Source organism: Antechinus flavipes, chromosome 2 (assembly GCF_016432865.1).
Source record: "Antechinus flavipes isolate AdamAnt ecotype Samford, QLD, Australia chromosome 2, AdamAnt_v2, whole genome shotgun sequence".
In the NCBI taxonomy this organism is placed as follows: Eukaryota; Metazoa; Chordata; class Mammalia; order Dasyuromorphia; family Dasyuridae; genus Antechinus; species Antechinus flavipes.
This window is the reverse complement of record NC_067399.1, coordinates 618,222,827-618,248,895: the sequence shown is the minus strand read 5'-3', so window position 1 is coordinate 618,248,895 and position 26,069 is coordinate 618,222,827. Positions and strand designations below refer to the sequence as shown.

At 35.7% G+C, this 26,069-nt stretch overlaps 1 protein-coding gene and 1 long non-coding RNA gene across 3 annotated transcripts in view; both read right to left on the bottom strand.

Annotated features, from left to right (window-relative positions):
• TMEM273 (transmembrane protein 273) overlaps nucleotides 1–16,904 on the bottom strand; it is a 48,588-nt gene extending 31,684 nt beyond the window's left edge. The window contains exon 1 of the mRNA XM_051981899.1: nucleotides 16,817–16,904. Within this exon, the coding sequence (XP_051837859.1) occupies nucleotides 16,817–16,859 (43 nt within the window). The 5' untranslated portion in view covers nucleotides 16,860–16,904. The remainder of the gene's footprint in view (nucleotides 1–16,816) is intronic.
• An 8,589-nt stretch (nucleotides 16,905–25,493) lies between these two features.
• The window catches only part of LOC127551808 (uncharacterized), a 127,050-nt gene continuing 126,474 nt past the window's right edge, over nucleotides 25,494–26,069 (bottom strand). For both annotated transcript variants that reach the window (XR_007951174.1, XR_007951173.1), the window contains one exon: nucleotides 25,494–25,619. This is a non-coding gene — a long non-coding RNA (uncharacterized LOC127551808). The remainder of the gene's footprint in view (nucleotides 25,620–26,069) is intronic.

Here is a 26,069-nt window from a genome sequence, read left to right as displayed (position 1 = left end):
CCACAGTACACAAATTCATAGTATTAGTCAGTCAAATAGATTAAAACTAAGGAATTGAAGTGATTACTTATATTTGATTTTGTTTGAAATATTCACTTTATTTGTGTGGGTTCATAGGACACACCAACATCAATGATAGAAAAAAAAACTAAAGACCCCAAACTCTTGGCTCTAAAAAAAGAGTTCTTTGAGTTTATTTATCTATTTTTTAATCTGAATTAATCCAAAGAAATCCTATTGAAGACAGCAATCTGAGAGACACATTCTAACTTTGTTTTTGCTGTTCTATCAAAAAAGCATAGTACCACAGGGTTAGAACTGGAAAGGACCTTTGAAGCCACAAAGACATTGTTCTCTTTTCCCAGTGAGGAATCTGAGGCTCAGGGAGGGTAAGATCACTTGCCCAGGAGCACAAAGGTAGTAAATGACAGAAGTAAGATTCAACCCACTCCTCTTGTGAGCTCCACTGTTCTTGCCACTATCCCTTATTTCCCAAATCCTTCTCTCAAACTTAAGTGCACAGACGTTTTACCTGTCCCTGTTTTCATTACTCAGTTTCCTCATCTGTCCAATAAAGGGATTGGACTAGATGGCCTCTCTGGTCCTTTCTAACTTCATTTCTATGATTCTGTATGACTAATCACACAAGACCCAAGTTGCCCTTACTAGAGTAGGTTTCTTAGAAATAGGGATCACATCTTAAAATTACTAGAATTTTTTACTAGGCTTTGGTCACAGTAGACACTCAATAAATTAATAAATAAAACCTTATCAAAGTCTATGACATAAGACAGTGCTTAGCACAGAGTAGTCACTTAAATGTTTTTAATCTCGTATTCTCATTTACCTACAGTTTAGAGGATTAATCATTTAATCAATCACAAGCATTTATTAAGTGCATGTTACATATCAGGAATTTTTGGTAGGTGCTAGGAATAAAAAGACGAAAAAAGAAGCTGTGCCTTTGAAAAGTTTATATTCTCTCAAGGAAAACCATAGGTCCCAGGCCAAGCCTCAGTTGGTCATTATTTTGGACCCTTATTGACTCGGAATGAAGGTAAATAGCAGTTATTTCTGTATTGGCCAAAAACTCTGAGGATTTTCTCCTTCCAGGTTGGGTTTTTTTTTCTTTTTTTTTCTTTTTGACTAAATAAAACAGATCATTCTTTGCCTCAATCCTTCCCTAGTCTTTATCACTAAATGGGCCTTGGTGAAACTGAAATCTGTTAAAGACCTTAACTTAAAAAGATCAGGTCTTCCATTGAATCCAGGGCCATCTCCAGTTTTCCTGAGCTATATCTGGCCACTGTGCCCAGATGGCTTTGAAGGAGAAAGTGAGGCTGGTGACTTTGTACAGCTCATCCTCACTTAAATGCAATTTACTTGCAAGTCATGACTCACTTCCCTGATGTCATGGTCCTCTTTGAGAATAAAGAACAGACAACAATAAAAACAAGATATACTGAGACTTTTGGGACACCCAATATATAAATATATACAAAGCAATGGAAGGAAAATTTTTGAGGAAAGTTACTAGTAGTTGGGAGGATTGGGGAAATCCTCCTGGAAAATGTAGAAATTGAGTTGGACTTTTGAGGAAACTAAATATAAGAAGAAAATATAGTTAATGTGGGACAACAAAGCAAAGACTGGAATGCTTGCTATGCAAAAGGAGCAATGTGACAATGCCTGTAAAGACAGATGAGGAGGCTGTGAAGGCTTTTAAATGCCAACATATATCTTCCTCTAGCTATCCTCTATTTTTGAGGAAGATATTATATCCAAAAAACAACAGGAAGACATTGAAACTTTTTGAGCAGGAGTGGGATGGAATTATATATTTAGAGTTGGAATAACCTTTAACATGTTATCTAATCCAACTCCCTTATTTTAACTGGTGAGAAAATGAATGATTCTTAGAAAATCCCTCCAATAATATGGAAAGGTTGCAGACCAAATTTGTACTCAGGTCCTCCAACTTCAATCCCACTATTATCTACTAATAGTAGATTAGTAGCATCATTAATCAGTAATTCGAGAAGGAAAGGCCAAAATACTGGAAATGAAATGAAAATCTTTCACCAATTACTCTCCTTAGTCCTCGAGTCTCTAGTGTTACCATTAAGAGAACGCTGATACAGCTAGTTGAAGGGGACTGAAAACTCAGTAAAACTCAGATCCTGCCAGAAGAGCGAAGAATAGATATGAAAGGATAAATAAACTAGTTCCTAATAGGGGAGCTCAGTCATCCTCTTACAGAATAGTCAGATAAGACACTTCAGTAAGGAGAAGTTGAAAGAGGAAGGTCAAAGAGGTGGGGTTTTTTGCCTTCTTTGAGACCTCTCCCATTTATGTATGCTATTTTAGGCATCTTTTCATAAGGGCATTTGTTCCTTTTCCAAGTTTGAATTTGCCAGCAGCTAAAAACAATTTTAAAAGAAAATCACAGAGCAAGTAAAGAGGTGTCTATGGCATGTAATTCCCTGGCACCAACATGGCTGGCCAATCCTGCAGAGTTTTTGAAATAAGAAATGCATCTCTACTTCCTAAGTGAAGGGCTGGAGAACTCTGCAGGATCTTATTAATAATGAAAACGTTCTCCCATCCAAAGCCTGTCTGGTTTTCATGGTATTCTCTCACTGGTTGAGGACTGCTTTTCTCTTTATATTGTTTCCATCTGTAATGACCACACAGCCAAGTGGGCCAAAGGGCCCCAAGAAGTGCTACTCATTGACTTTTCTCCTTAGCTCACATGACTACAAAGAGCTAGTTTAAATTTCAGAATTTCAAGGCAATAGGATATTGTGTTAACCGTGTTCAGAAATTTCTTCTTTTCTTCATCATCATCATCATCATCATCATCATCATCATCTTCTTCTTCTTCTTCTTCTTTAAAATGAGGATAATAAGCATATTTCTTTCACAAGATTGTTCAAGGACATCAAATGAGATAACATATATCAAGTGCTTTGCAAATTTTGAACGTTCTTATAAATAATAGTTATTATTATTATATACATTATCTCACTTGATCCTAATAATAAGCCTATGAGTAAGTGTTAAAAGAGGCTAGTGCCAGGTTAATACCTGGGAACAATCAACTTGCTTTTAAAACATTTTGTTAACTTTTAATATTGCTATATTCTTGTATTATTGTACATAACTGTTACTTTCCTGAGAAGAGATCCATTGGCTTCATCAGATTGTTGAAGAGGTCCCTAGCTTAACAAAAGTGAAAAATAATGATGGCAAACATTTATATTTACAAAAAACTTTACAAATATTATTTTATTTTATCCTCATTACAATCCTGGATAGTAGATGTTCCATTTTCTTGATGAGGAAAATAAAACAAATAAGAATTAAATGACTTAGAGTCATACAGCTACTAAATATCCAAAGGCAGATGTGAAGTTGGGGCTTCCTGAATCTAAGCCCTGTACTCTCATCTACTGAGGTACCTTGCTCTCTGAGGTAGAGAATCACAGAATCTCAGTTTTAGAAAGGTCCTTAAAGGATGTCTAGTCCAATCCACTCGTGAATAAGGATCAAGAGATCTCTTATATAATATATCTAGCAAATGATTATCCAGGTTTTGCTTCAAATACCTCAATAAGGAGGTTTCCTGTGGCAGCCCATTTCCCTTCGGGAGAGCTCTAATTGTTAAAATGTTTTTTTTTACTCCCAGCAGCTAGATGGTACAATGGAGAGAACAACTAGACCTTTAATCAGGAAAACCTGAGTTCAAATCCAGCCTCAGACATTTACTAGCCATGTGACCCTGGGTTAGTCACTTAACCCCAATTGCCTCCCCTGTCCCCCACCAAAAAACATTCCTCCTCAAATCAAGCTTAAATTTGTTACTTTGCAACTTGCAACATAATTCCTTGTACTTTTTCTAAGCTAAGTGATTTGCTCAAGACTATACAACTAATAGATTATAGGTAGGATTTAAACCCATATCTTCTTGCAAAGACCAAATTCACTGTAGCTGTATAGGTCTGAGAAAGGGAAAAGATTAGAACAGATTTTATCAACTGTTCTTATCCAAAATTTTGAAAAGCTACTTTATTATTAGATTGTGACAAAAATTTGTTGTGTCCAGTATGTCAACGAATCAATAAATCCATGACCAAGTATTTGTTAAGCTTGTATTATGTTCCAGGTACTGTCTTAAGCCCTAAAGTCCAAAACAAAGTGAAAACTTTGACAACTCCTGCCCTCGAGAAACTTATATTCTAATGAAAATGCTAGAAATATATTTTTATATATGTAAATTTGTATACAAATATACATATATAGAGAATAGAGATGAATATATACATACACACATACATACTTACATATATAAGATATATGAGACAAAATGGAAGGCACTGTAGTTGGAATGGACAGGGAAAGATCTCATACAAAAGAAAACACTTCAGATGAGTCCTGAAAGAAGCCAGGAATTCTAGAAGATGAAAGGCATAGAAGGCATTCCTGGGATGGGGTACAGCCTGTGAAAAAGCATGGAAGAAAGAGATAGAGCATTGTGTGAGGAAAAGCAAAAAGGCTAGTATGAATAGACCATAAAATATGTGAAGGGCAATAATGTGTAAGAACCCTGGAAAGATAGAAAGGGAATAGTTCTGTGAAGAGTTTTAAGTGTCAAATAGAAATTTATCTAGTTCTCTTCTCTGAGTTTTTTAGAATCTCTATTTAGTTTCATTTAACTGAAATTCAATTTTTAATATTTAAAATTTATAAAACTTAAAATTTAATTATTTTAAAAGCATTTAAGTTATTCTATAGTATGAAAAGGATACAGATACAAACATGAAGGGTCCTTTTCTTCAAAGGATTTATATTCCATCACATTGAACATATAAGCATACTGAAGTAGGCAAAACATGAGCTCCAAAGGCTATTTCAGTGTTCTGACATATTGGACAGAAGAGTCTTAGCCCAGGAGCAGCTAGATGGCACAGTGGATAGAGCATGACCCAGAAGGTCAGAAAGACCTGAGTTCAAATCCAGTCTCAGACACTTAATACTTTCTAACTGTATGACCCTGGGCAAGTCACTTAACTCCAATTGCCTCAGGGAGAAAAAAATTCTTAGCCCAAAATCAACAATAATTACCAACTTCCTGGTCATCCAACCTTCACCGAGAACATCTAGAAACTTAAGCCTGGGAAGAGAGAAGAAGTATTTTCTATAGCAGCGCTGGAAAAGCAAACCTAGTGGAAGAAGTATTTTCTAAAGTTATTAGTCACTAAGAAAAATAAAAGAATGGTTGAATAAGTTATGGTGTAAATGAATGCAATGGAATATTACTGTTCTGTTTAAAAAAAAAAAAAACAATCAGTAGGATGACTTTAGAAAGGCCTGGAGAGACTCACATGAATTGATGCTGAGTGAAATGAGCAGGAGCAGGAGATTATTATACACAGCAACAAGATTACACAATGATCAATTCTGATGGATAAGGCTCTCTTCAACAATGTGATGATGCAGGCCAGTTCTAATGATCTTGTGATGAAGAGAGCCATCTACACCCAAAGAGAGGACTGTGGGGATTGAGTGTGGATCACAACATAGCATTTTCACTCTTTTTGTTGTTGTTTGTTTGCATTTTGTCTTCTTTTTGATTTTTTTCCTTTTTGATCTGATTTTTCTTATGCAGCAAAATAATTGTATGACCATATATACATATATAAAATTTAACATCTATTTTAACATGTTTAACATATATTATATTACTTGCCATCTAGGGGGAGGAGATGGGGAAAGGGGAGAAATTTAGAACACAGGGTTTTGCAAGAGATAATATTGAAAAATTATCCATGTGTGTGTTTTGAAAATAAAAAGCTTTAATAAAAAGAGAAAAAGAAAAAGAAAAAAAGGGGGCTAGAAATCTCACCCTTTCCAGTATTCTCTCCTAGGCTATCTATCTAGGCCAACAATGGGAAAGTCTATTTTATCATCCACAATACTTTGAAAATGTGTTGGTACATAACCTATCAATATCTGCCAAGGAGCTAATGTGGCAAAAGGGATTGTTCAAGGTATTATGTGTGCCTTATGCCACTAACTCTGGAGCCCTTGGAATGACGGCCTGAGATTTCAGTCCGAAGTGTGTAAGATAAGCATCCCTAGGGGTCTGGAGCACATTGGATTGTTATGTTCACCATAACACTGTATCCTAAGTCAGAACTCTTGGCCATTGCCATAATCCAAAGAATCACAGACCTACAACTGGAAGGAGCTTTAGAGACTATCTGGTCCAACTCCCTAAATTTACTAATGGAAAAAAAATGAGGCTCAGAGAAATAAGTTAAGGGATTTGACTAAGGTCCCTGGTAGTAAGCAATTAAAGCATTTATTAAGTACCTCTCATGTGTCAGTCATTTCAAAAGGCATTGGAGATATAAATATAAACATGAGACAGACCTTGCCTTCAAAGAGTTGATGTTTTACTGGAGGAAAGATAATGTATGCAAATAATTCAAAATGTATATAAAAGTCAAATAATATATTTTGATTTGACTCCATCAGAAGCCTGCAGGTGGTAGAAATCTGAATTTCAATTGACTCTTTTGGGAAAAAAAAAATCTTGATCAAAATGGGCCATTTAGATCAGACCCAGCCCAGAGAGGCAAATTCAAAAATATCTCTTTGGAAGCTAAATAGAGACCAAGCCAAGTTTCAACTTTTCTATCATGTAGCTAATGGTAGAGGGTATAAATATATGTATACACACACACACACACACACACACACAAACATGTATACCCTGGCAGGGTTGAGAGACGTGATCCATTTGGAGTCTCCACTGCTTGGTTTAACTCTGAAAGTTAGCCTTGAGGTTATTAGGAATTCCATCTCTTTAATCATGGACCAAACAGGAAGATCTTAAAACAAACAAAGTTCTGTCTCTTTCTCCTACCTGATCTCCAACATTACAGATTCTTTTGTAGCCTCCTTCTTCATTAGCCATAGTTTAAAAAAGAAATAAGAGGGTATAGTAGGTACCTCGGTTCTAATGAATCATGGTGGGTGCCTCGGGATGAATAAGGGTTTGGATGAACTTTACAAGCAACTGCAAAGCAAGTAGTTTACTTTAGGTGGCAGGACCTATCAAGGAGAAGACTCTTAAATTGACTAGGGAGACACAATGTGACAAGGAAGAATGGAAGCCTATGCTAAACAAAGAAAAGGAGAGTTTAAAATTAGGAAGAAAAAATTCCAGAGTCAGGCTGAAAAATTCACAGTGCTTGCAAACCAAAGAGAACATGGCAGAATGAAATCCATGAACCAGTCAGTCAGGGTGTTTTAGGACAAATGTAATGCAATCATTTTTTTGATTTGGGCCCTAAAAAGCAAACATGACTTCACACAAAGAGGGAAAGGGGATAAGAAAAAAATTCAAGTTTTTACTTGTATTTATGTTTCCAGTTGCATAATAGAGGGAGGGAAAGAGCACTAAATATGGAGTAAAAGAGCTTGAGTACAATCCTGGCTGTTATTTGCTACTCATATGACCTACCTCTCTGGGCCTCAGTTTCCTTATCTGTAAAATGTAAATGTACTGTAAATGTATCTGTAAAGGACTGAACTTGGTGATAGCCAGTATCACTTCCTTTTTTAAATTCACTTGTGATCCTCTGATCTTGCTTCATTTCTCTGAGTTCCTCATCCTCTTCTGTCAAACAAGGGCAACAGTCAGTCCCTCTCTTACACTAACAGGTTGCACTGAACATAAAAGAGTAAGAAGTTCCTTAAATTTTTTCCTTAAAGAGTGGTGCAAATAACAGGGATTCTTCAGTATGCAATGTCCCTCTGGAAATTCAGGCGGGCTCTGAAGTTTAAGAACATTGAAAATCCAGATTGGGGAAGTCTGAGGCTATGAATTACCTTCATCTCTCAAAGTCTCAGTTTCCTATACATAAAATGGGTGTAATAACAAAGAATAATACCTCTAATACTTATCTCTTTGGAGAGGTGAAGATTAAACAAGATAATGTATACAAAATACTTTGTGAAATTCTAAGTATTGGGCTGGGTGTCCCACAAGTCTTAATGCAAGTTTAAGCAATAAAGCTTGATATTTTGATAATATTATGTATCTAAGTACTTAAAAATTTTAATAAATTCTATTTTAAATGAAAACAATACTCTTTAATCAATAAAATTTAAGTACTAAATAGTATTAAAACTCATTGAAACTTAAAGCTTAGATAGTATTAATGTTCTAAGTAGTAATTTTGAAGTATTGACACTTAAAACTTTAACAGTATTACTCTTTAAACAATAAGCACTTAAATAAGTAGTAAGTTATAAATTAAATTAAATATATAAATTAAAGCAATTAATACTATTTAAGTACTAAAAGTGTTAGTACTTAAATTAATAAAATTTAAAATTTCAGAGTTCTTAGGGTATCCTGTATTAGTCTATCACCATCATCATTACCAATATTATTCCAAAATTTAGGAAACAATTTCATTCTGTAAAGAATTTAATATTTAGAAAAGTACAATAGTTGGCAATCACATTGTATCAGAACTTCTATTCACTCTTTCTGCCTGAGAAATCTTTATTAATTAATTCTTAAAGAGTTACACGACAATATTAAGATGCTCAAAAGCTCACATAATGCAAGCGGATCAATATATTTTTCAGCCTAATGAATCAGTATGATGAGAACTCTGTGGTGTTTCTGTAGCAGCCAATCCAAATGGGGACTCTCAATGGAATGAGTTCTAAGTCTAAGTCACCTTCATAGTGGATGAATGATATAAGAAGGGAAGGGTCAATCTAGATGGATTTGTGGATAACCATTTAGACAATTGTGGGTTTTCTTGCCAAAGAGATTTAAATGGCTCCTTCTATACTGGAGATTCTTGTAGAATTTGATCTCCCTCATTTATAGTGATCATAAAATTGAAAGGGATTTCAGAGACTATCTAGCCAAAACTCTTTATTTCACAGATAATAAATGAAGCTTAGAAAAGATGATTAATTTGCCAGAGGTTGCACAGGGAGAAAATAGATGACTTGGGATTTGAACCAGTGAACTCTTGATTCAGAACCCAATATTCTATCCACTACAACCCAGCTTCTTAAACTGTGGTTATGATCCCATATGAGGTCTCATTATAGAGTTCTGAATTTATGATTTATTATCAATGTTTGATTTGTATTCCTATTTAATATCCCTATATAGTTGGGATCATGTAAAAAAATTTCTTGGAGAAATTTTAAGGGGTTTTAAGGAAAAAAAGTTTAAGAAGTCCTGGAGGACAAGACATTGTTTCCCATAAATTAAGGGCGATTTTATGACATTTTTGATTATGCCTGTGGCCATTTACATGTGTATTTGGGAAAAGGGTCATGATTTACAATGCAAGTAACAGGGAAGGCCACAAGTCCTGTAATAGAACTTTAATAGAAGTAAGCATCCAACAATTCTAGTTTGAAAGGACCTACCATGTTGAGAATAGGTAACCTTTCTGTTTGAAAACTGAAGCTTTGCTATCTACATGTTGAACAAAATAAGTGATCTGGAGCTGGAGCCCTCATCAAAGAGAGCAACATCTCGACAGAGCAACCAAATTCAGAGCACCAGATAAAAAGCCAAAAGGCTTAGTCCTTGTAGAGTTTCCCAACTTTTTCCCTGTTTCTCTTAGAAAAAAGCACCAGAGAACTAAAGATCATTATTGATCACAAAATAGAAAATTTTGATTATATCAAATTGAAAAGTTTTTGTACAAACAAAACGAATGCAGACAAGATTAGAAGGGAACCAATAAACTGGGAAAACATTTTTACAGTCAAAGGTTCTGATAAAGGCCTCATTTCCAAAATATATAGAGAATTGACTCTAACTTATAAGAAATCAAGCCATTCTCCAATTGATAAATGGTCAAAGGATATGAACAGACAATTCTCAGATGAAGAAATTGAAACTATTTCTGGCCATATGAAAATATGCTCCAAGTCATTATTAATTAGAGAAATGCAAATTAAGACAACTCTGAGATACCACTACACACCTGTCAGATTGGCTAGAATGACAGGGAAAGATAATGTGGAATGTTGGAGGGGATGTGGGAAAACAGGGACACTGATAGATTGTTGGTGAAATTGTGAATACATTTAACCATTCTGGAGAGCAATTTGGAACTATGCTCAAAAGGTTATCAAATTGTACATACTCTTTGATCCAGCAGTGTTACTCCTGGGCTTATATCCCAAAGAGATCTTAAAGGAGGGAATGGGACCTATATATTCAAGAATGTTTGTGGCAGATCTCTTTGTAGTGGCCAGAAACTGGAAACTGAGTGGATGCCCATCAGTTGGAGAATGGCTGAATAAATTGTGGTATATAAATATTATGGAATATTATTGTTCTGTAAGAAATGACCAACAAGATGATTTCAGAAAGGCCTGGAGAGACTTACATGAACTGATGCTGAGTGAAATGAGCAGGACCAGGAAAGCATTATATACTTCAACAACAATACTATATGATGATCAATTCTGATGGACGTGGCTTTCTTCAACAATGAGATGAACCAAATCAATTCCAATAGAACAGAAATGAACTAAACCAGCTACACCCAATGAAAGAACTCTGGGAGATGACTATCAACCACTACATAGAATTCCCAATCCCTCTATTTTTGTCCGCCTGCATTTTTGCTTTCCTTCACAGGCTAATAGTACACTATTTCAAAGTCTGATTCTTTCTGCACAGCAAAATAACTGGACATGTATGCATATATTGTATTTAATTTATACTTTAAGATATTTAACATATATTGGTCAAACTGCCATCTGGGGGAGGGGGTTGGGGGAAGGAGGGGAAAAGTTGGAACAAAAGGTTTGGCAATTGCCAATGTTGTAAAATTACCCATGAATATATCTTGTAAATTAAAAAAAAAAAAAAGAAAAGAAAAGAAAAGAAAAGAAAGAAAGAAGCACCAGATCTGAACCAAGCAAAGAACTCCTTTCACCCAGAGGGAAGCTCCTATATAAAGGACAATCAACTCTGGGTCTGATCATGCTGGAAAAAGGGGTGGCTTATCTCTCAAATTATCTAGTATCAACCCCCATAACACAGTTAACAGTCCTATACTCTGGGGAGGAAGAAGAAGTGGAGAGAAAATAGGAGGGAAGAGGAGAAGGAGGAAGGAGGGAAGGAGAGTCTTAAGAGAGGAATGATACAGAAATAGGATGGAAGGCAAGGATTAGAAAGCCAAGACCTGGTAAGAAAGTGAGGACAGGAAGCACCCTAAAACAAAACCCTATCACCCCATTCTAATTATAATTCTAACTTCTTTTTTTTTTTACTTAATAGCATTTTATTTTTCTCCCAATTACATGTAAAGATAATTTTTAACATTCATCTTTTTAAGATTTTGATTTCCATTTTCCCTCCTTCCTTCCCTTATGTCCTCTCTCCCCAAAACAATAAGCAATATAATATAGATTATACAATCATGCTTAATTTTTTCTATTTTGGTCATGTTGTGAAAGAAAAATCAGAACCGGGGGCGGGGGGTGAGGGAGGAAAGGGGGGATTAAGTGAAAAGAGTAAACTCCAATCTACATTCAGTCTCCATAGCTCTTTCTCTGGATGTGGATGGTATCCCAAGTCTATTGGAATTATCTTGGATCATAGGATTGTATGGTTCATTGTCATCCTTCTGCAGTCTAACTAATTTACATCCTATATATCCTTGGATTAAAGTGCATTTCAACCTTTAAGTTAAATCCCCAAAGTAGTTCTTCTCCTAACAGAAATAATAATAGTAACCTTCTTGTGTGTGGGAAGAGGGAGAGAGGAGTTTTGCGGAATAATTTAATAATGATTGTAAAGCACTGTGGAAAGAGAAAGTGTTACATAAATGCTAAGTAGAATGGTTATTGTTATTCATACAATATTCATACCCTTCTTTAGCCTCTGGGAGATTTTGCATTGAAGTCCACGGAGACTTCCAGGAGGGTAATCACTTGACTTCTAAAAGGATGGAGGGTAGAATACTGACTGCTCGGAATTAGAAGATCTTTCCTCAGGATTGAGTGAAAAGTAAACATTCACTCTCACCTTTCTTCAGTCTTTAAGTAGAAGGAGAAAGGGGAATTGTCGTACAAAGCCTTGGAGGAAAACACTGAACAGCTCTCCAGGGTTTTATTAAAAGCTGGATAAGCTCTTCGGGTACTAAGGATGATGGAAAGTTTTAAGAATAGTGTGAAACCATCCTGTAACAAATCCTTTGAAGTGCAATTGTTTTAAGAATATAGATTTTAAGCAAGAGGTCTTTGGAAGTTACTAACTTCCATTTTACAACTAAATGATTTGCCCAAAGTCACAGATGTTTGGAGTTTGGATTCTGGTCCCCAAATTTCAGGTCCAGAATTCTGACCACTGCATCACATGACCTTATTGAGAGCATTTTTAAAAATTTCCATTTAATCATCTCACCTGAAGGATTGAAAGATTCAGACCCTACCTTGACCATGCATCCCCAAGCTTCCAGAAATTCCTATAAGGTTTCTAAGAATCAGCTTAGACATCTGTAAGTTTTTGTGTAATTCTCCATTATAGAAGTAACTGCCTTCAAAGTTATTTATCCTTACTTATAGCTTGTGGGGAAGACAAGTATAGAACAACAAAAAAGAATGAAAGTCCCAAAGACTAAAAATTAGTTTGAAAACATGCATTTGTGTAGACAAAATATAAGTCGGAAGCAATTAATAAAGGAGTTTGATCATTAGAAAATAAGTTGTTGTTGTTTTTTAAAGTAAAGATTGTTTTGTTCTTTGTACTTAAATCCCCAACTAGTACAACTAAATAGTGAGGTGGATTGGCCTGAGTCTGGCTGGAGTCAGGAAGATCTGACTTCAAATCTGGCCACAGATACTTACTCTAGAGATGACCCTGGGCAAGTCACTTTACTGGTTCCTACCTTGGTGCCCTCATTTGAGGAATTTACATGAGGAATTTACAAATAATATTTGTATTTGTATTTGCCACTAGTGAATTTATGCCACTAAGCAAACCACTTCTCTCTCTTGTTTCTAGTGATGACCTTTTAAGTATTTGGGATTCCTATCTGGAAAGTGTCTGTGTTCTCCATATATTTTATTAGACAATCTAGAAAAGTGAAATCAGGCTTGTCTTTCTGGGAACCATAAGTAAGCCATTTGAATGAACCAAAATTTAATCAAAGGTATAGCAATTCTGTCTAGTGTGGATTCTGGGAGTCTGGGCAAAAGAGAAAATATTTTTTGTGGCTTTAATCATCAAAGCAGATGTGATTGAATTTGGGAATCATTGAAGAAATATCTGTTGGACCATGTGTTCAGGTACAAGAGGTTTTTTAATTGGGGATCTGTATGTTATAATTATCCTGGTTTCTTTAACATGACAGAATCTATTTTTTGCAGAAATTAAAGTTACCAAGTATGGCTTGATGTTATCAAGTGATGGCTAGAGATCTGAAGCCAGGAGGAAGTTCAGAAGTCAACTCAGTCCAGCTCTCTCATTTTTCATATGAGGAAGTTCCATCTCAGACACATTATGTAATTTACCAAGATCACATCAATAGTACTGTGTACACCAATATGTACCTTTATTCCACAACCAAAATCTCTTCCCACTAGTAAGAGGGAATGAGACTAGTGTATATGCCTTTCAAAGAATGTGACAGTCCTTGGATGTTATATAGGCAGAGTTTTTAAGTTATAAAAGCTTTGCCTCTTCATTTGCTTCAGCTTTCTGGATCAGATTTGTATGACAGACACTATAAACTGATCACCAAAAAGTCAGATGAAATATAGAAAAATATTGGGCATGATAGAACTCCCCAAAGGTACTCACTGATCCTGATCACCCAGTCATGTCTACAATTGTTGTGCCCAAGACAAAGGATAAAAAGTATACTCTGAGTTAAAATGGTAGGAGGGAATAGGGGCTCACTCCAAGCTGGTCATATGGTATTTTCTCATTTTACTTAATTATTATTGTTAACTAGGTGCAAAACGTTTTATCAACTTTACAAAGTCTCTCTTGAAAAAATTTGCACTAAGATTTTTGGGACAATATTTATTCTTTATGTTGTTTTGTTCTAAGTATTTGTTGTCTCCCCCATTAGAATGTGAGATCATTATGAGTCAATGCTTCATTCTTTGTGTTTGTAAACCCATCACCTAGCATTCTGTTTGGAACACAGTAGGTGTTTTACAAAATGTATTGATTATTTTTTTATAATATTGAAGGGTCACAAATACTGCCAGCACCATTTAAAATTGGTACAAAGCTGAGCTGGTCCCATTTTCCTTACACCTCTGCAAATCCTTCTCTTCTCCCACCTCTTGACTCCAGCAGAATTTCTTCCAATGAAAACAAGAGTATATGCACACAAAATGGGTACTTACTGCTAGAAAGTCTGAGATTTTATGCTCTATCTGCTTATATTCTGTTCAATAAGTCATGACTTCAGAAACATATATCTGAGCTCACTCAGAGGGTTCTTTCCTGGCCTAGAACAAATAGCTAAATTCAGCTTTCAGACTCCCCAATAACTGGGACACAAACTTTTCTCAAAATTAAGAACTGCTTTTTATTTTTTTCTTTGGTTCTTGATTTTGTTGTTGGGTTGTTGTTTTGTTTTTCCCTGAAAATGTTAAAAACCTTCAGATGTTGAGTTGAAAGGAAAAGTGAGGAAGAGGTAAGAAGGGTGAAAAGAACATTTACTAAGAGAAGAGGAAACTTGGGGACAGTAAGATTTGTTGTGTTCATAAGATTACAAAAGGCTAAAATAAGTATTTCTTCTGTGCTTATAAGGGGAAGGAACTGTCAGTAAATCTCTTTATTTGCAAGACTAATAACCGAAGAATAAAAGTGATGATTTTTGGCTTTTAACATAAAAATGAATTTAATTCTCCTTTTTTCTGCTTCCATCTTTTCATTGTTAACAACAACAACAACAACAACAACAACAACTTCCTAACAGATCTTCTGTTTATTTTTTTTCCTCCCTGGAAAGAATAGAGGCAAAGAAAAGCCTTTGGGTGGGGATAGTAAGGGGCAGGATCAATTACAGATTTCTTTATGGATCAGAGGCTAGGAGCAAACAGGTTGCCATTTGTTCTCTCCATACCCAACAAAAATCTATATATCTTCTCTTCTCTGGTCCTGAGGTCTAGAGAAGTAACGTGACTTACCTAACTTACCACATAGCTAACAAGAAGTACTGTAAGGATTTGAACCAGGCAAGCACTAGCAGGATCTTAGACCCAAAGCTATTAACTAGGGATAGAGTGGTCAGGGATTGGTTCTATGGTGCTAACATTGAGTAAGAAGATATTTTCCCCCTGCTTTCTCACCTACAACTGAAATAGTACCCTTCCTCCAGAGCGTTGGAGGCAGCTTGGTTAAATGGAAAGAAGTAGAGCTTTCATGTCCTTGTGCATGTCTGTCATCCCCAGTAATTGGAAAATTGAGACTGAATTCAAATTCAAGTATCCCGAGTTTCAATGGGCTATGTCAATCAGGTGTTTACACCAAGTCCAAAATCAATATGGTGAGCTCCTGAAAGTAGAAGACCACTATACTGCCTGAGGAGGAGTAAACTTATTCAGTTTGGAAGAAGGAAGGCAAAAGTTCCAGTGCTAATCAGTATTGCAACCAAACTTATGAGTGGTCATTTTTTAGCCTCAGTGAGAGAGAGAGAGATTTAGGAAAGGAAGAAACGAACAAGCAAACAAAGAAATGGAAAAAAAACAGAATGAAAGAAAGGGAAAGAAATGAAGTAGAAAAGGGAAGGAAGGAAGGAAGAAAGGAAGGAAGAGAGGGAGGAAAGGAAAGAAAAAGGGAGGAAGGGAAGAAGGAAAGAGGAAATGAAGGAAGGACAGAAGGAAAGAAGAAAGGAAGAGAAAGAAGGAAGAAGGGAGGGAGGAGGAAGAAGGAAAAGAGGGAGGGAAGAAGAGAGGAAGGGAAGAAGAGAGGAGAAGGGAGGGAGGAAAGTAGGAAGGGAAAAAGAGAGGAAGGGAAGGAGGAAGAGAGAAAGAAAGGAAGGGAAGAAGGGAAGGAGAAGAGAGGGAGGGAAGGAGGAAAGGAAAAAGAGAGTAAAAGAGGGAGGGAGAAAGAAGGGAGGGAAGGAGAAGGGAGAATAGAAGCTTCTACTCTGCAGAAGTGCATGGGTTAAATTTTTGTAACCTCTAAATATCCTAACCAGGGGTAAAGCCTCAGTTACTTTCCTTGCTAAAACTCTTCCACTGGGCCCTTCTCTAACCTAATAATCTATAATTCTATTTTAAACAAATGTTTCAATAAGCCTAGTTTTCACATTTCTTGGTAAATACTCCATGCAAACTAGGACTAGTTTATGAAAAGTGGGCAACTAAGGACATTGCACAGCTCCCCAGACTTCATAAGTGTGCAAACTGAACCTCATAACAACCTTGAATTCTGTATTTGGCAGCTCAAGCTAAATTTGAAGAACAACAGGAAAAAAAAACAGGATGTAATGAATTTATATGTCAATTGAAAACTTCAGGAATCATAAATGAGAACAAGCATCCAACCCTCCCTTCATCCTATGAAGAGTCCCACTCCCAAACCCAGGCTCACCTGCCTTTTCTTGAGCAAATTAACACAGTTAGACCTTAGTTGAGTTACATCAAGAGCCTTTTTCTGAAAACAGGAAGAAGTGGGACTGTGGAAGAATTAATCTGAAGCAAAACAGCAAGAATCAAACTGGCTTCTTGGAAATAACCTTCTGCAGAAGGGGCAAGCGACGCTATTACTGCTGCTACTTACTTAAGAAAAGAAGAATCTTCAGGATTCCAGAACCCAAGGCCATCCCGGTTGCCCAGCTGGGCTGGGTGGCTCACCCACTGCCACTGAGTTAATGCAAGATTGCACAAACTGTCATCAAAAAGAGCTGGGGCCAAACCACATCACGTGATTGGGGACGGAAACAAAAAGCAGCCACATCCTGGGAGGGAGATGCTCGCTCTCTCTGGGGTCCTCTCTTTGTAATGGGTAGCCTTTCCAAGGAAGAGATTATAAACATCACGACATGGCTTTCCTAGAAGCTAGAGAGATAGACACTGATTTTTTTTTAATGACTTCCAGCTTTGACATCAGTGATTAAAGCATAGTCAATTAGGTGACACTGGAAATAGGTCATGGGACTTTGAGTCCTGCTCCTTTTCCCAGATACTTAATGAGTGATTCTGTGCAAGTCATTTTACTTCTCTCAGCCTCAGTTTCCTCATATGTAAAATGGGGATAATAATAGCACACTCCCTTTAATTGTGATAATCAAATAAAATAAGTGCTTTGTAAACTTTAAAGTAGTTTATAAAAGCCAGCTATTATTATTACTTAAACCAAACATGCAGAAAATGTTGGGAAAATGTAAATATAATCAATATATGAAAAAGGGGGTGTAATAGCTCCATCCAAATTTATAGAAAGGATTATTATTAAGGTAAATGAGACAATAATAACCTATGTTTATAGAAATGTTTTCTTTGAGGCAGCTAGGTGGTGCAGTGGATAGAGCACCAGCCCTGAAGTCAGGAGGACCTGAGTTCAAATCTGATCTGATACACTTAATACTTCCTAACTGTGTGACCTTGGGCAAGTTACTTGACCCCAATTGCCTCAGCAATAAATTTTTTTAAAAGTTTTCTTCTCTGAAGCTTAGATAAGTTAAATTATTTGTTCATGGGTCACATAGGTAATATGTATCAGAGAAAAGATTTGAATCTAAGACTCTTGACTCCAAGTCCAAAGTGAGGTTCCCTACAATTCAGAGTCTCATTAGATAACATGGATTTTGGTTTTTTTTCTTTTTTGTTTTAAATAATAGCTTTTTTACTTTAAAATTATAGGCAAAGATAGTTTTCAACATTCACCCTTGCAAAAACCTTGTGTTAATTTTTTTCTCCCTTCCTTCCCCCCACCTTTCCCCTAGGCAGCAAGCCAATATATATTAAACATGTACAATTCTTCTATACAAATTTCCACAGTTTTCATTCTGCCTAAGAAAAATCAGATCAAAATGGGGAAAAAAAAGAAAAAAGGAAGAAAACAACAAAAAAGATGAAAATACTATTTTGTGATCCACATTCAGGCCCCATAGTCCTCCTTCTGAATGCAGATGGCTCTCTCCATCACAAGTTTATTGGAACTGGACTGAATTGCCTCATTGTTGAAAAGAATTGATTACATACTCTTGTTGCTGTGTACAATGTTCTCTTTTTCTACTGACTTCACTTAGAATCAGTTCGTATAAGTCTTTCCAGGCCTTTCTGAAATTAGCCTTTCTGATAATTTCTTACAGAACAATAATATTCCATTACATTCATATATCATAACTTATTTGACCATTCCCCAATTATTGGACATTCATTCAAAAAGGGCTGCTACAAACATTTTTGAACATGTAGATCCTTTTCCCTTTTTTATGATCTCTTTGGGATACAGACCCAAGAGAGACACCGCTGGATCAAAGGGTATGTACAATTTGATATCCCTTTGGGCATAATAATGGATTTAATTTTTTTTTCAAAATAACTTTATAATCTTAGAAGAAATGGCATTCTATATACGCAAAGAATTGTATGACTCAGTTCAAGCTTCCATTTTTTTTTCCTTGGAGCTCAACATGTTCCATCAAGTTATCCATCTATCCATGAAATATCAATGCTTTCAGCACTGACATAGGACCAAAAATATTATTGATCATAGTGTCACACAGGAAAAGGGATTGCTTTCTCCAACAGAATCATTTTCAAAAGTTTTAAGAAATTCTGAAAGTGGGACATAGAGAAGAATCTCATTTGTCATTTTTCAGCTAGCAAAGTCCAAAGCAGTGGAATTCATCAAGTACCTTTTCTGAGTACAAGGAAAAGCTTTCCCTAAGAGAAGTTCGAGAATTCCATTTAACTCTCATATTCCATACTTTATAACTCTGTAGTTCTTCTGAACTCAGATAATTAGAATGGGGGAACCCATAGTCAAGATAGGATCCCTGTATTATATACTCCTGCTTTTGCTTACAACAAATTTTCTCTCTGCCATTTATTCTTCCAGCTCTTTTTATAAAGGGAATGGACTTGATCTGGATCATATAGCAAGTGTCTAAGGCCAGAATTTGAATTAATGAAGATGAATCTTCTCAATTCCAAGCCCAGTGCCCTATCCACTGCCTCATCTAGCATCCCAATAGAGCAGCCTGGAGGCCAATATTAAGCTTTTATTTTTTAATGTATTTCATCTTCCTTGAGCCTCACAACAACTTTGTCAAGCAGAGCCTTCCTGTATTATTATTTTATACTGAGTTAGGGAGCTGTCTAGCCCAAGCATGTGAAGACTTTCCCCAGTGGACATGAAGGTGACTGAAATACTGTCTATGGAACACTTAGAGCTTGGTCAGACATTAAGATCATCCACTGCATCCCAGACCATCATCATCATCCTGGGTTTTGTCTTATCACTAGATTTTACTGACTCTGGAAAAGAGAATGAGGCTAATGACTTTGGGCAATTGGCTCATTTAAATCTAATTCATCTGAAAATCAAGACACTGCTCCATGAAGTCAGGTCCTTAGAAACAAAATACAAAGGTATAAACTTAAATAACATTCATGATACAACAAACTCATAAAAAAAATCACAAAACAAAGTTCTATGAGATCTGAGGTAATAAATATTGATTTAGGAGTGGAGAATCACAATAAGCTTAATTCCAATAAATCATTAATCAATCAATCAATCTATGTGCCAGAGATTATGCTAAGTACTAAGAATATAAATACAAAGAATGAAAACATTCATCTCTCTAACAGTCTTAGGATGTGAAATCCTACAAAGGATAGTTCTGAGGGTATCTCTTTGTTCCCTCGGTATTGATCCTTGATGAAGGAGCCTTAGAATTCATTTTTCCTAGAAGCTTGGAATATAGGAATCTAAGGACTCTGAAATTCAGAACCAGATTTAGACATCATGGCAACACAAATTGCTGAAAACATAGGACTGAATGAGACTAGTAAGGGGAAGAATATTGAAAGAGAAAAGGATCAAGTATTCATCCCGGGGCAAGTACCCATTTAAACATTTTTGAACATAGAAAAAAATGTCAATGGTGAGTAAAATCAAAGGAATTCTACTTTATAGGGTGTTGAGTGAAAAGGATATATTCAGACACTATAAAGACAGATCAAGAGGCAGGTAAATTTCAGATTCTTTGACGTCAACAAGCACTGCTGAATTTCTATAGTCTAGCAACTACATGGAGGTCAAAGAGAGATGAAAGATTAGAGACAATAATGTCTTAGATAATATTGCCCAGAACTGTAAAATGTAGGCCATGAATAAATACATTTTGTAAACAGATGTAGACAAAAAATAGTTCATCTTTTTTATTACTGATTTTAGATACTTATTCTTAGACTAATTTTTATGATGTCATATAGAACCAAAAAACATAATCAATCCTCAGTGTACCCTGGAATCTTATATTTCATAAAAGTACCATAACATAGGGGAACACAAATAAGGTAAATTTAGGGTGGACAAAAACTCATTTGGAGAAAACAAATATCTTCCCTGAAGGACTTTTACTCTATATTCAAACCAAAAGTAATTCATCTGGATGCCTTGCACATAGAGGATGATTCCGGCCTGTAAGACTCCCAGCACTTTACTGATATTAATGAGGTCTCTTGACACAGTTAGGAGGGAGTAGATCCGTGCCCAACACATAGTGAGTAAGTGGGAAGCAAAGAGATAAATGTGGGCAGGAGTCCTGAAAGTCAGGATCTTCTTTTATCACTGAGCCACAGTCTTTCATCCCCAAATTTGTCATTACAATCTTAATGAAATTCATCTGGAAATCTCACTTCCCTTGATGATGGCCATCTTGTCAATCAGTCAATCAGTTTAGAAATATTTATTACAGAAAGAAACAGTTACCTAGTGGGTCCCTGTGGTCGTGGAAAGAGGCCCTTTACAATCTATAAGCATTTTATAATGAGTCAAAGGATGTCTTGCAAATGGGGAAATAATTCTCTCCTGAGCCTTATGAGAAGAACAGAGAGCAAAGCAGAAGGCACAATAGGTAGATATATGTTGCAACCCTAACTTGTAGATATTCAAGGAGAATGTGATATCCTGATTCTTTTTCATTTTCCTCCTTTCTCAGTTTTTCTCTCTTCCTTTGGGTTATTGCCAAAGCTTGTGAATAAAGACTACATAGGAAACAGCCCCACCACAGTCTATTTCTGGGACATCTAGAGTAGAGAAATGGCAAATTACTCCAGTTTCAAATGGGCTTACAAAGAGTCAGATGTAACAGAAATGAATGAATAACAATGGACCCCTAGGAAATGATGCAATATACCCAATCTAATATATGAGGGTTTTGAATATGGCAAATGAAACTGTTGTAAAGACAATATCCATAGCTGTCACAAGAGTTGTGAACTACTTGTCCAAGGAGTTTGACAATGAAAGGCAAAAGATATAGGACAGTGGCTAGAAGGAGAAGCAAAGAATATTAAAAGATTGTTAAAGTAGGAAAGAAATTTCTTTTAAGATGGAAAGAAAAGTGCTATAATAGAGAAATCAAGCAATCTCTTCCATGTGGGTACTCCTTTGCACAATCTCTCTGCGATATGGGGGATGGTCCTCAAGGTATGTTGTCATAAAAAAAAAATCATTGACCAGAAAGTTATATAGTAATTATGGGCATTTCTGAACTTTGAAATAAGGTTGTCTAGGGAAAAATGATTTGTATATATACCTCAGAGTAAACACAGGAAAGTTTACTCTTGGTGCAATATTAACCATGAATCTCAATAGTAACTACAGTCTGTGTGGTATAGGAAACAACACTGAATTAGGAGATTTTAGTTCTAGTTATACTAGTTAACTAGATAGTTTTATAATAATCATTCTAGGTCTCATTGTCTTCATCTATAAAATTAATAGTATGGATTGGATGTTCACAAAGGTCTCTGACTATGTGTGTGACTTCTATACATGTATGTATATATGGATATAAAACATATATAATATATATATTCACACATGTGTGTGTAAATGATGTAAATAAAAAGATGTGTACATATATGTACATATATAATGTATAGGCATGTATAGTGTAGTGTAGATTTTATATATGTACATATATCCAAATGTTTCAACTTTATATCTGACCCTGGAGTAATATCTCATTACTAAATTGGTTTAAATATGGCCATGAATGTATATGTACCCATATATAAGCACACACACACATACATACACATGTACATAATTCTAATTGATGTTTGTCATTAAGATACTAACACAAATTTTGTTATTAAGGCAATCAATTTGTAAGATAATGAAACCATTGAAAGCCCAAAGTAACTTGTCTTCATTTTTTCCCCCAAAATGACACATGGAGAAAGGGATAAATAATTCTTCAGGATCTAAGAGGAAGTAGTCAGTCCATTACACAACCATCCTTTTTTTTTTTTAATTTTTATTTAATAATTACTTTATATTGACAGAATCCATGCCAGGGTAATTTTTTTTTACAACATTATCCCTTGCACTCGTTTCTGTTCTGATTTTTTTCCCCTCCCTCCCTCCACCCCCTCCCCTAGATGGCAAGCAGTCCTTTATATGTTGGGTATGTTGCAGTATATCCTAGATACAATATATGTTTGCAGAACCGAACAGTTCTCTTGTTGCATAGGGAGAATTGGATTCAGAAGGTATAAATAACCCGGGAAGAAAAACAAAAATGCAGATAGTTCACATTTGTTTCCCAGTGTTCTTTCTTTGGGTGTAGCTGCTTTTGTCCATCATTTATCAATTGAAACTCAGTTAGGTCTCTTTGTCAAAGAAATCACCTTCCATCAAAATATGTCCTCATACAGTATCGTCGAAGTGTATAATGATCTCCTGGTTCTACATTTCACTTAGCATCAGTTCATGTAAGTCTTGCCAGTCCTCTCTGTATTCATCCCGCTGGTCATTCCTTACAGAACAATAATATTCCATAACATTCATATACCACAATTTACTCAACCATTCTCCAATTGATGGGCATCCATTCATTTTCCAGTTTCTAGCCACTACAAACAGGGCTGCTACAAACATTTTGGCACATACAGGTCCCTTTCCCTTCTTTAGTATCTCTTTGGGGTATAAGCCCAGTAGTAGCACTGCTGGATCAAAGGGTATGCACAGTTTGATAACTTTTGGGACATAATTCCAGATTGCTCTCCAGAAGGGTTGGGTCAGTTCACAACTCCACCAACAATGCATCAGTGTCCCAGTTTTCCCGCATCCCCTCCAACATTCATCATTATTTTTTCCTGTCATCTTAGCCAATCTGACAGGTGTGTAGTGGTATCTCAGAGTTGTCTTAATTTGCATTTCTCTGATCAATAATGATTTGGAACATTCTTTCATATGAGTGATTACACAACCATCCTAAACAAAACACCTTAACATAGATGAAATTGGCCAAGGTGTTTCTTAAACAAGGATTATCTAAAAACAAGGCCAATTAGAACCTATCTTTGGAGTAAGCTCAGAAAAAAGTTATTCTGAAAAATAAAATCCTAGGTGTAGTTCACAAGTACATATCCTGGGTATAAATCCACATTTCTTCATATATACACTAGTTGTATGTTTTTCAGAAAGTCACTGGACATTCTTTGCTGTTCTTATCTATATTTTAAAAAAGAAGTTCCTCTTTAACACTCATTTCTCAAGGGCTTAAAAAGATAAAGTTCAGTCATTTCAAAAAACTTGTTTTTAACTCCAAAGCAAAGTGTCCTATACGCCATTTTTATAAAACTCAAAATTAATTGGAAGGTTGGTACTTATATGGGGAATTCTGACTAGGGCTGATGACTAGTATAAAACTTCAAGGCTTCAAAGTCCCTCTTTTTTCTGTATTAGCTTTATATCCAAGGATTAAAAAAATAAAAAGAATTAGTATTCAAATTATCTATGATTAGTTATCAAAGTATTCTAACTTCAGTTTTATCCATAACAGTCAACCTGATATAAGAAGTAACTCTTAAACTGTCTTCATATTTTATAATTACAAAATATACCCTTTGTATTTGTAGAAAGAAGAAATAGAGAAAGATAATTGAGATTAACTATAGACACCACCATTCTCAAAAGCTCTAGTTTCCTCCCTACAAAACCTGTACCCAACATTGTAAATAAACAGAATGGATTGTTTTTTGTCTGTCTTCCTCACCTTCCAGTAGAAAGGGGTCTTTCAGCAAACAAGTGCCAGGAAGACAGGCAGTATGAAGGGGGAAATGCAATGGCTTTAAGAGAATCTGTATATTAGGTAATCAGCCCTTGGGAAATAAAACATTGGCTGGAATATAAACCACTAATGTTATAGTCTGAAACACAGTTTCTCTATCTGTCTGTCTGTCTGTCTCTATCTGTGTACATCTCTCTGTCTTTTTGTGTTCTCTGTCCCTCTGTCTCTTTCTCTCTCTCTCTCTGTCTCTGTGTGTTTCTCTGTCTCTTTTCCTCCCTTTACTTTATTTAGATAAGTGAAATTGCTGGACTTTTGGGCTATGCTTTGCAAACTACATAAGTACTACAATATATAGATATTAACAAAAGTTGATATTTATATCCACAAATACATACATTTATGTACATATGAACATACATACATATATCAACCCATACATATTATTTTGTGTGTATATATCCACACATATATTTTATAAACACATGCACCAATTAATAAGAGATATCTTTCCAGAGAATTCAACTCTCCTACCAATTTGTGTGTTTATAAAATATGTGTGAATATATATATAATATGTATGTGTAGATATAGATTATGTACCATGTATGTATGTATTTATTTATTAAATAAAAGCTGATGATTTTGTGCAACTCTGCTCCACTTAAATCCAATTCATATGCAAATCAGTATATTACCCCATGAAGTTATTGGGCCTCTTCAAAAAATGAAGGATAAACAAAAACAATCTATTCTGTGCCAGGCACTGTACTGGGCACTAGAAAGAAAGACTTGTGCTCTTTAGAAGTTTATGTTTGATGGGTAGACTAAAACTTCACAGAAGAGGTTTTACTGCACTGATAAAGGGTGTTTCCTCATCCCTCCAGACCTTTAATCCTTCATTTCTGCCTCTTAGGGTTATTATAAGGTTCAAATGAACAAATGTATGGGAACAAATGTATGTTCAAATGAAACAAATGTTTCATAAATGTTAAGGAAATATATAATGACTGGTTATTATTATTTTTATCCACCTCATCTCACAGGCACATTTCATTTATACATGTTCCATTTCAATTATCTTTTGAACTTGGATCCTTCTGATCTTGGCAGTAGTCTATCTTGGCAGTGTGTCCTTCTCCTCCAACCATACCTTCCTCCACCATCCCAGGAATCCATAAGATAAGTCAAGTCAACAAGTATTTTATTAAATGTTTATTTATGTGCCAAGAACTAGGGGTAAAAATTCAAGGAGACAGAAAGATAGTTTCTTCCATCAAGGAGCTTATGTTCTAGTAAAAGAAAAGTGTATATGCACATGGGAATCTGAAAGAGGTAAGAATAAATCAAGAAATTAGAGGACGGAAGGAAGGAAGGTAAGAAGGAAGAAAGGAAGGAAAGGAAGGGAAGGAGAGAGAAAGGAAAGGAAGGAGGGAGGGACAGAAGGAGGGAAGGAAGAAAAAACACATCTTTCATAGAACAGTCATATAGAAAAGGCATAGATCAAGAAAGGTATAGGATTGGGCCAAGCTATTTCCTGGACCATTACTTAACTATATCATGACTTGACATGGTTGATATCCTCTTCCCTGATAGAGAGCCAGCCCACTCAGCTTTTATTGTTTTTTTTTTTAATATTTGTACCAGATTCTAGCTTCTGGCACTAGACCCTTCTTATAATGTGCTAGTTCTCAATCCCTTTAAAGACTCTCAGCTGTAGAATTGACACCAGATTCCAGAGGCCATCTATTCCAACTCAAATCTAAAATGGAATCC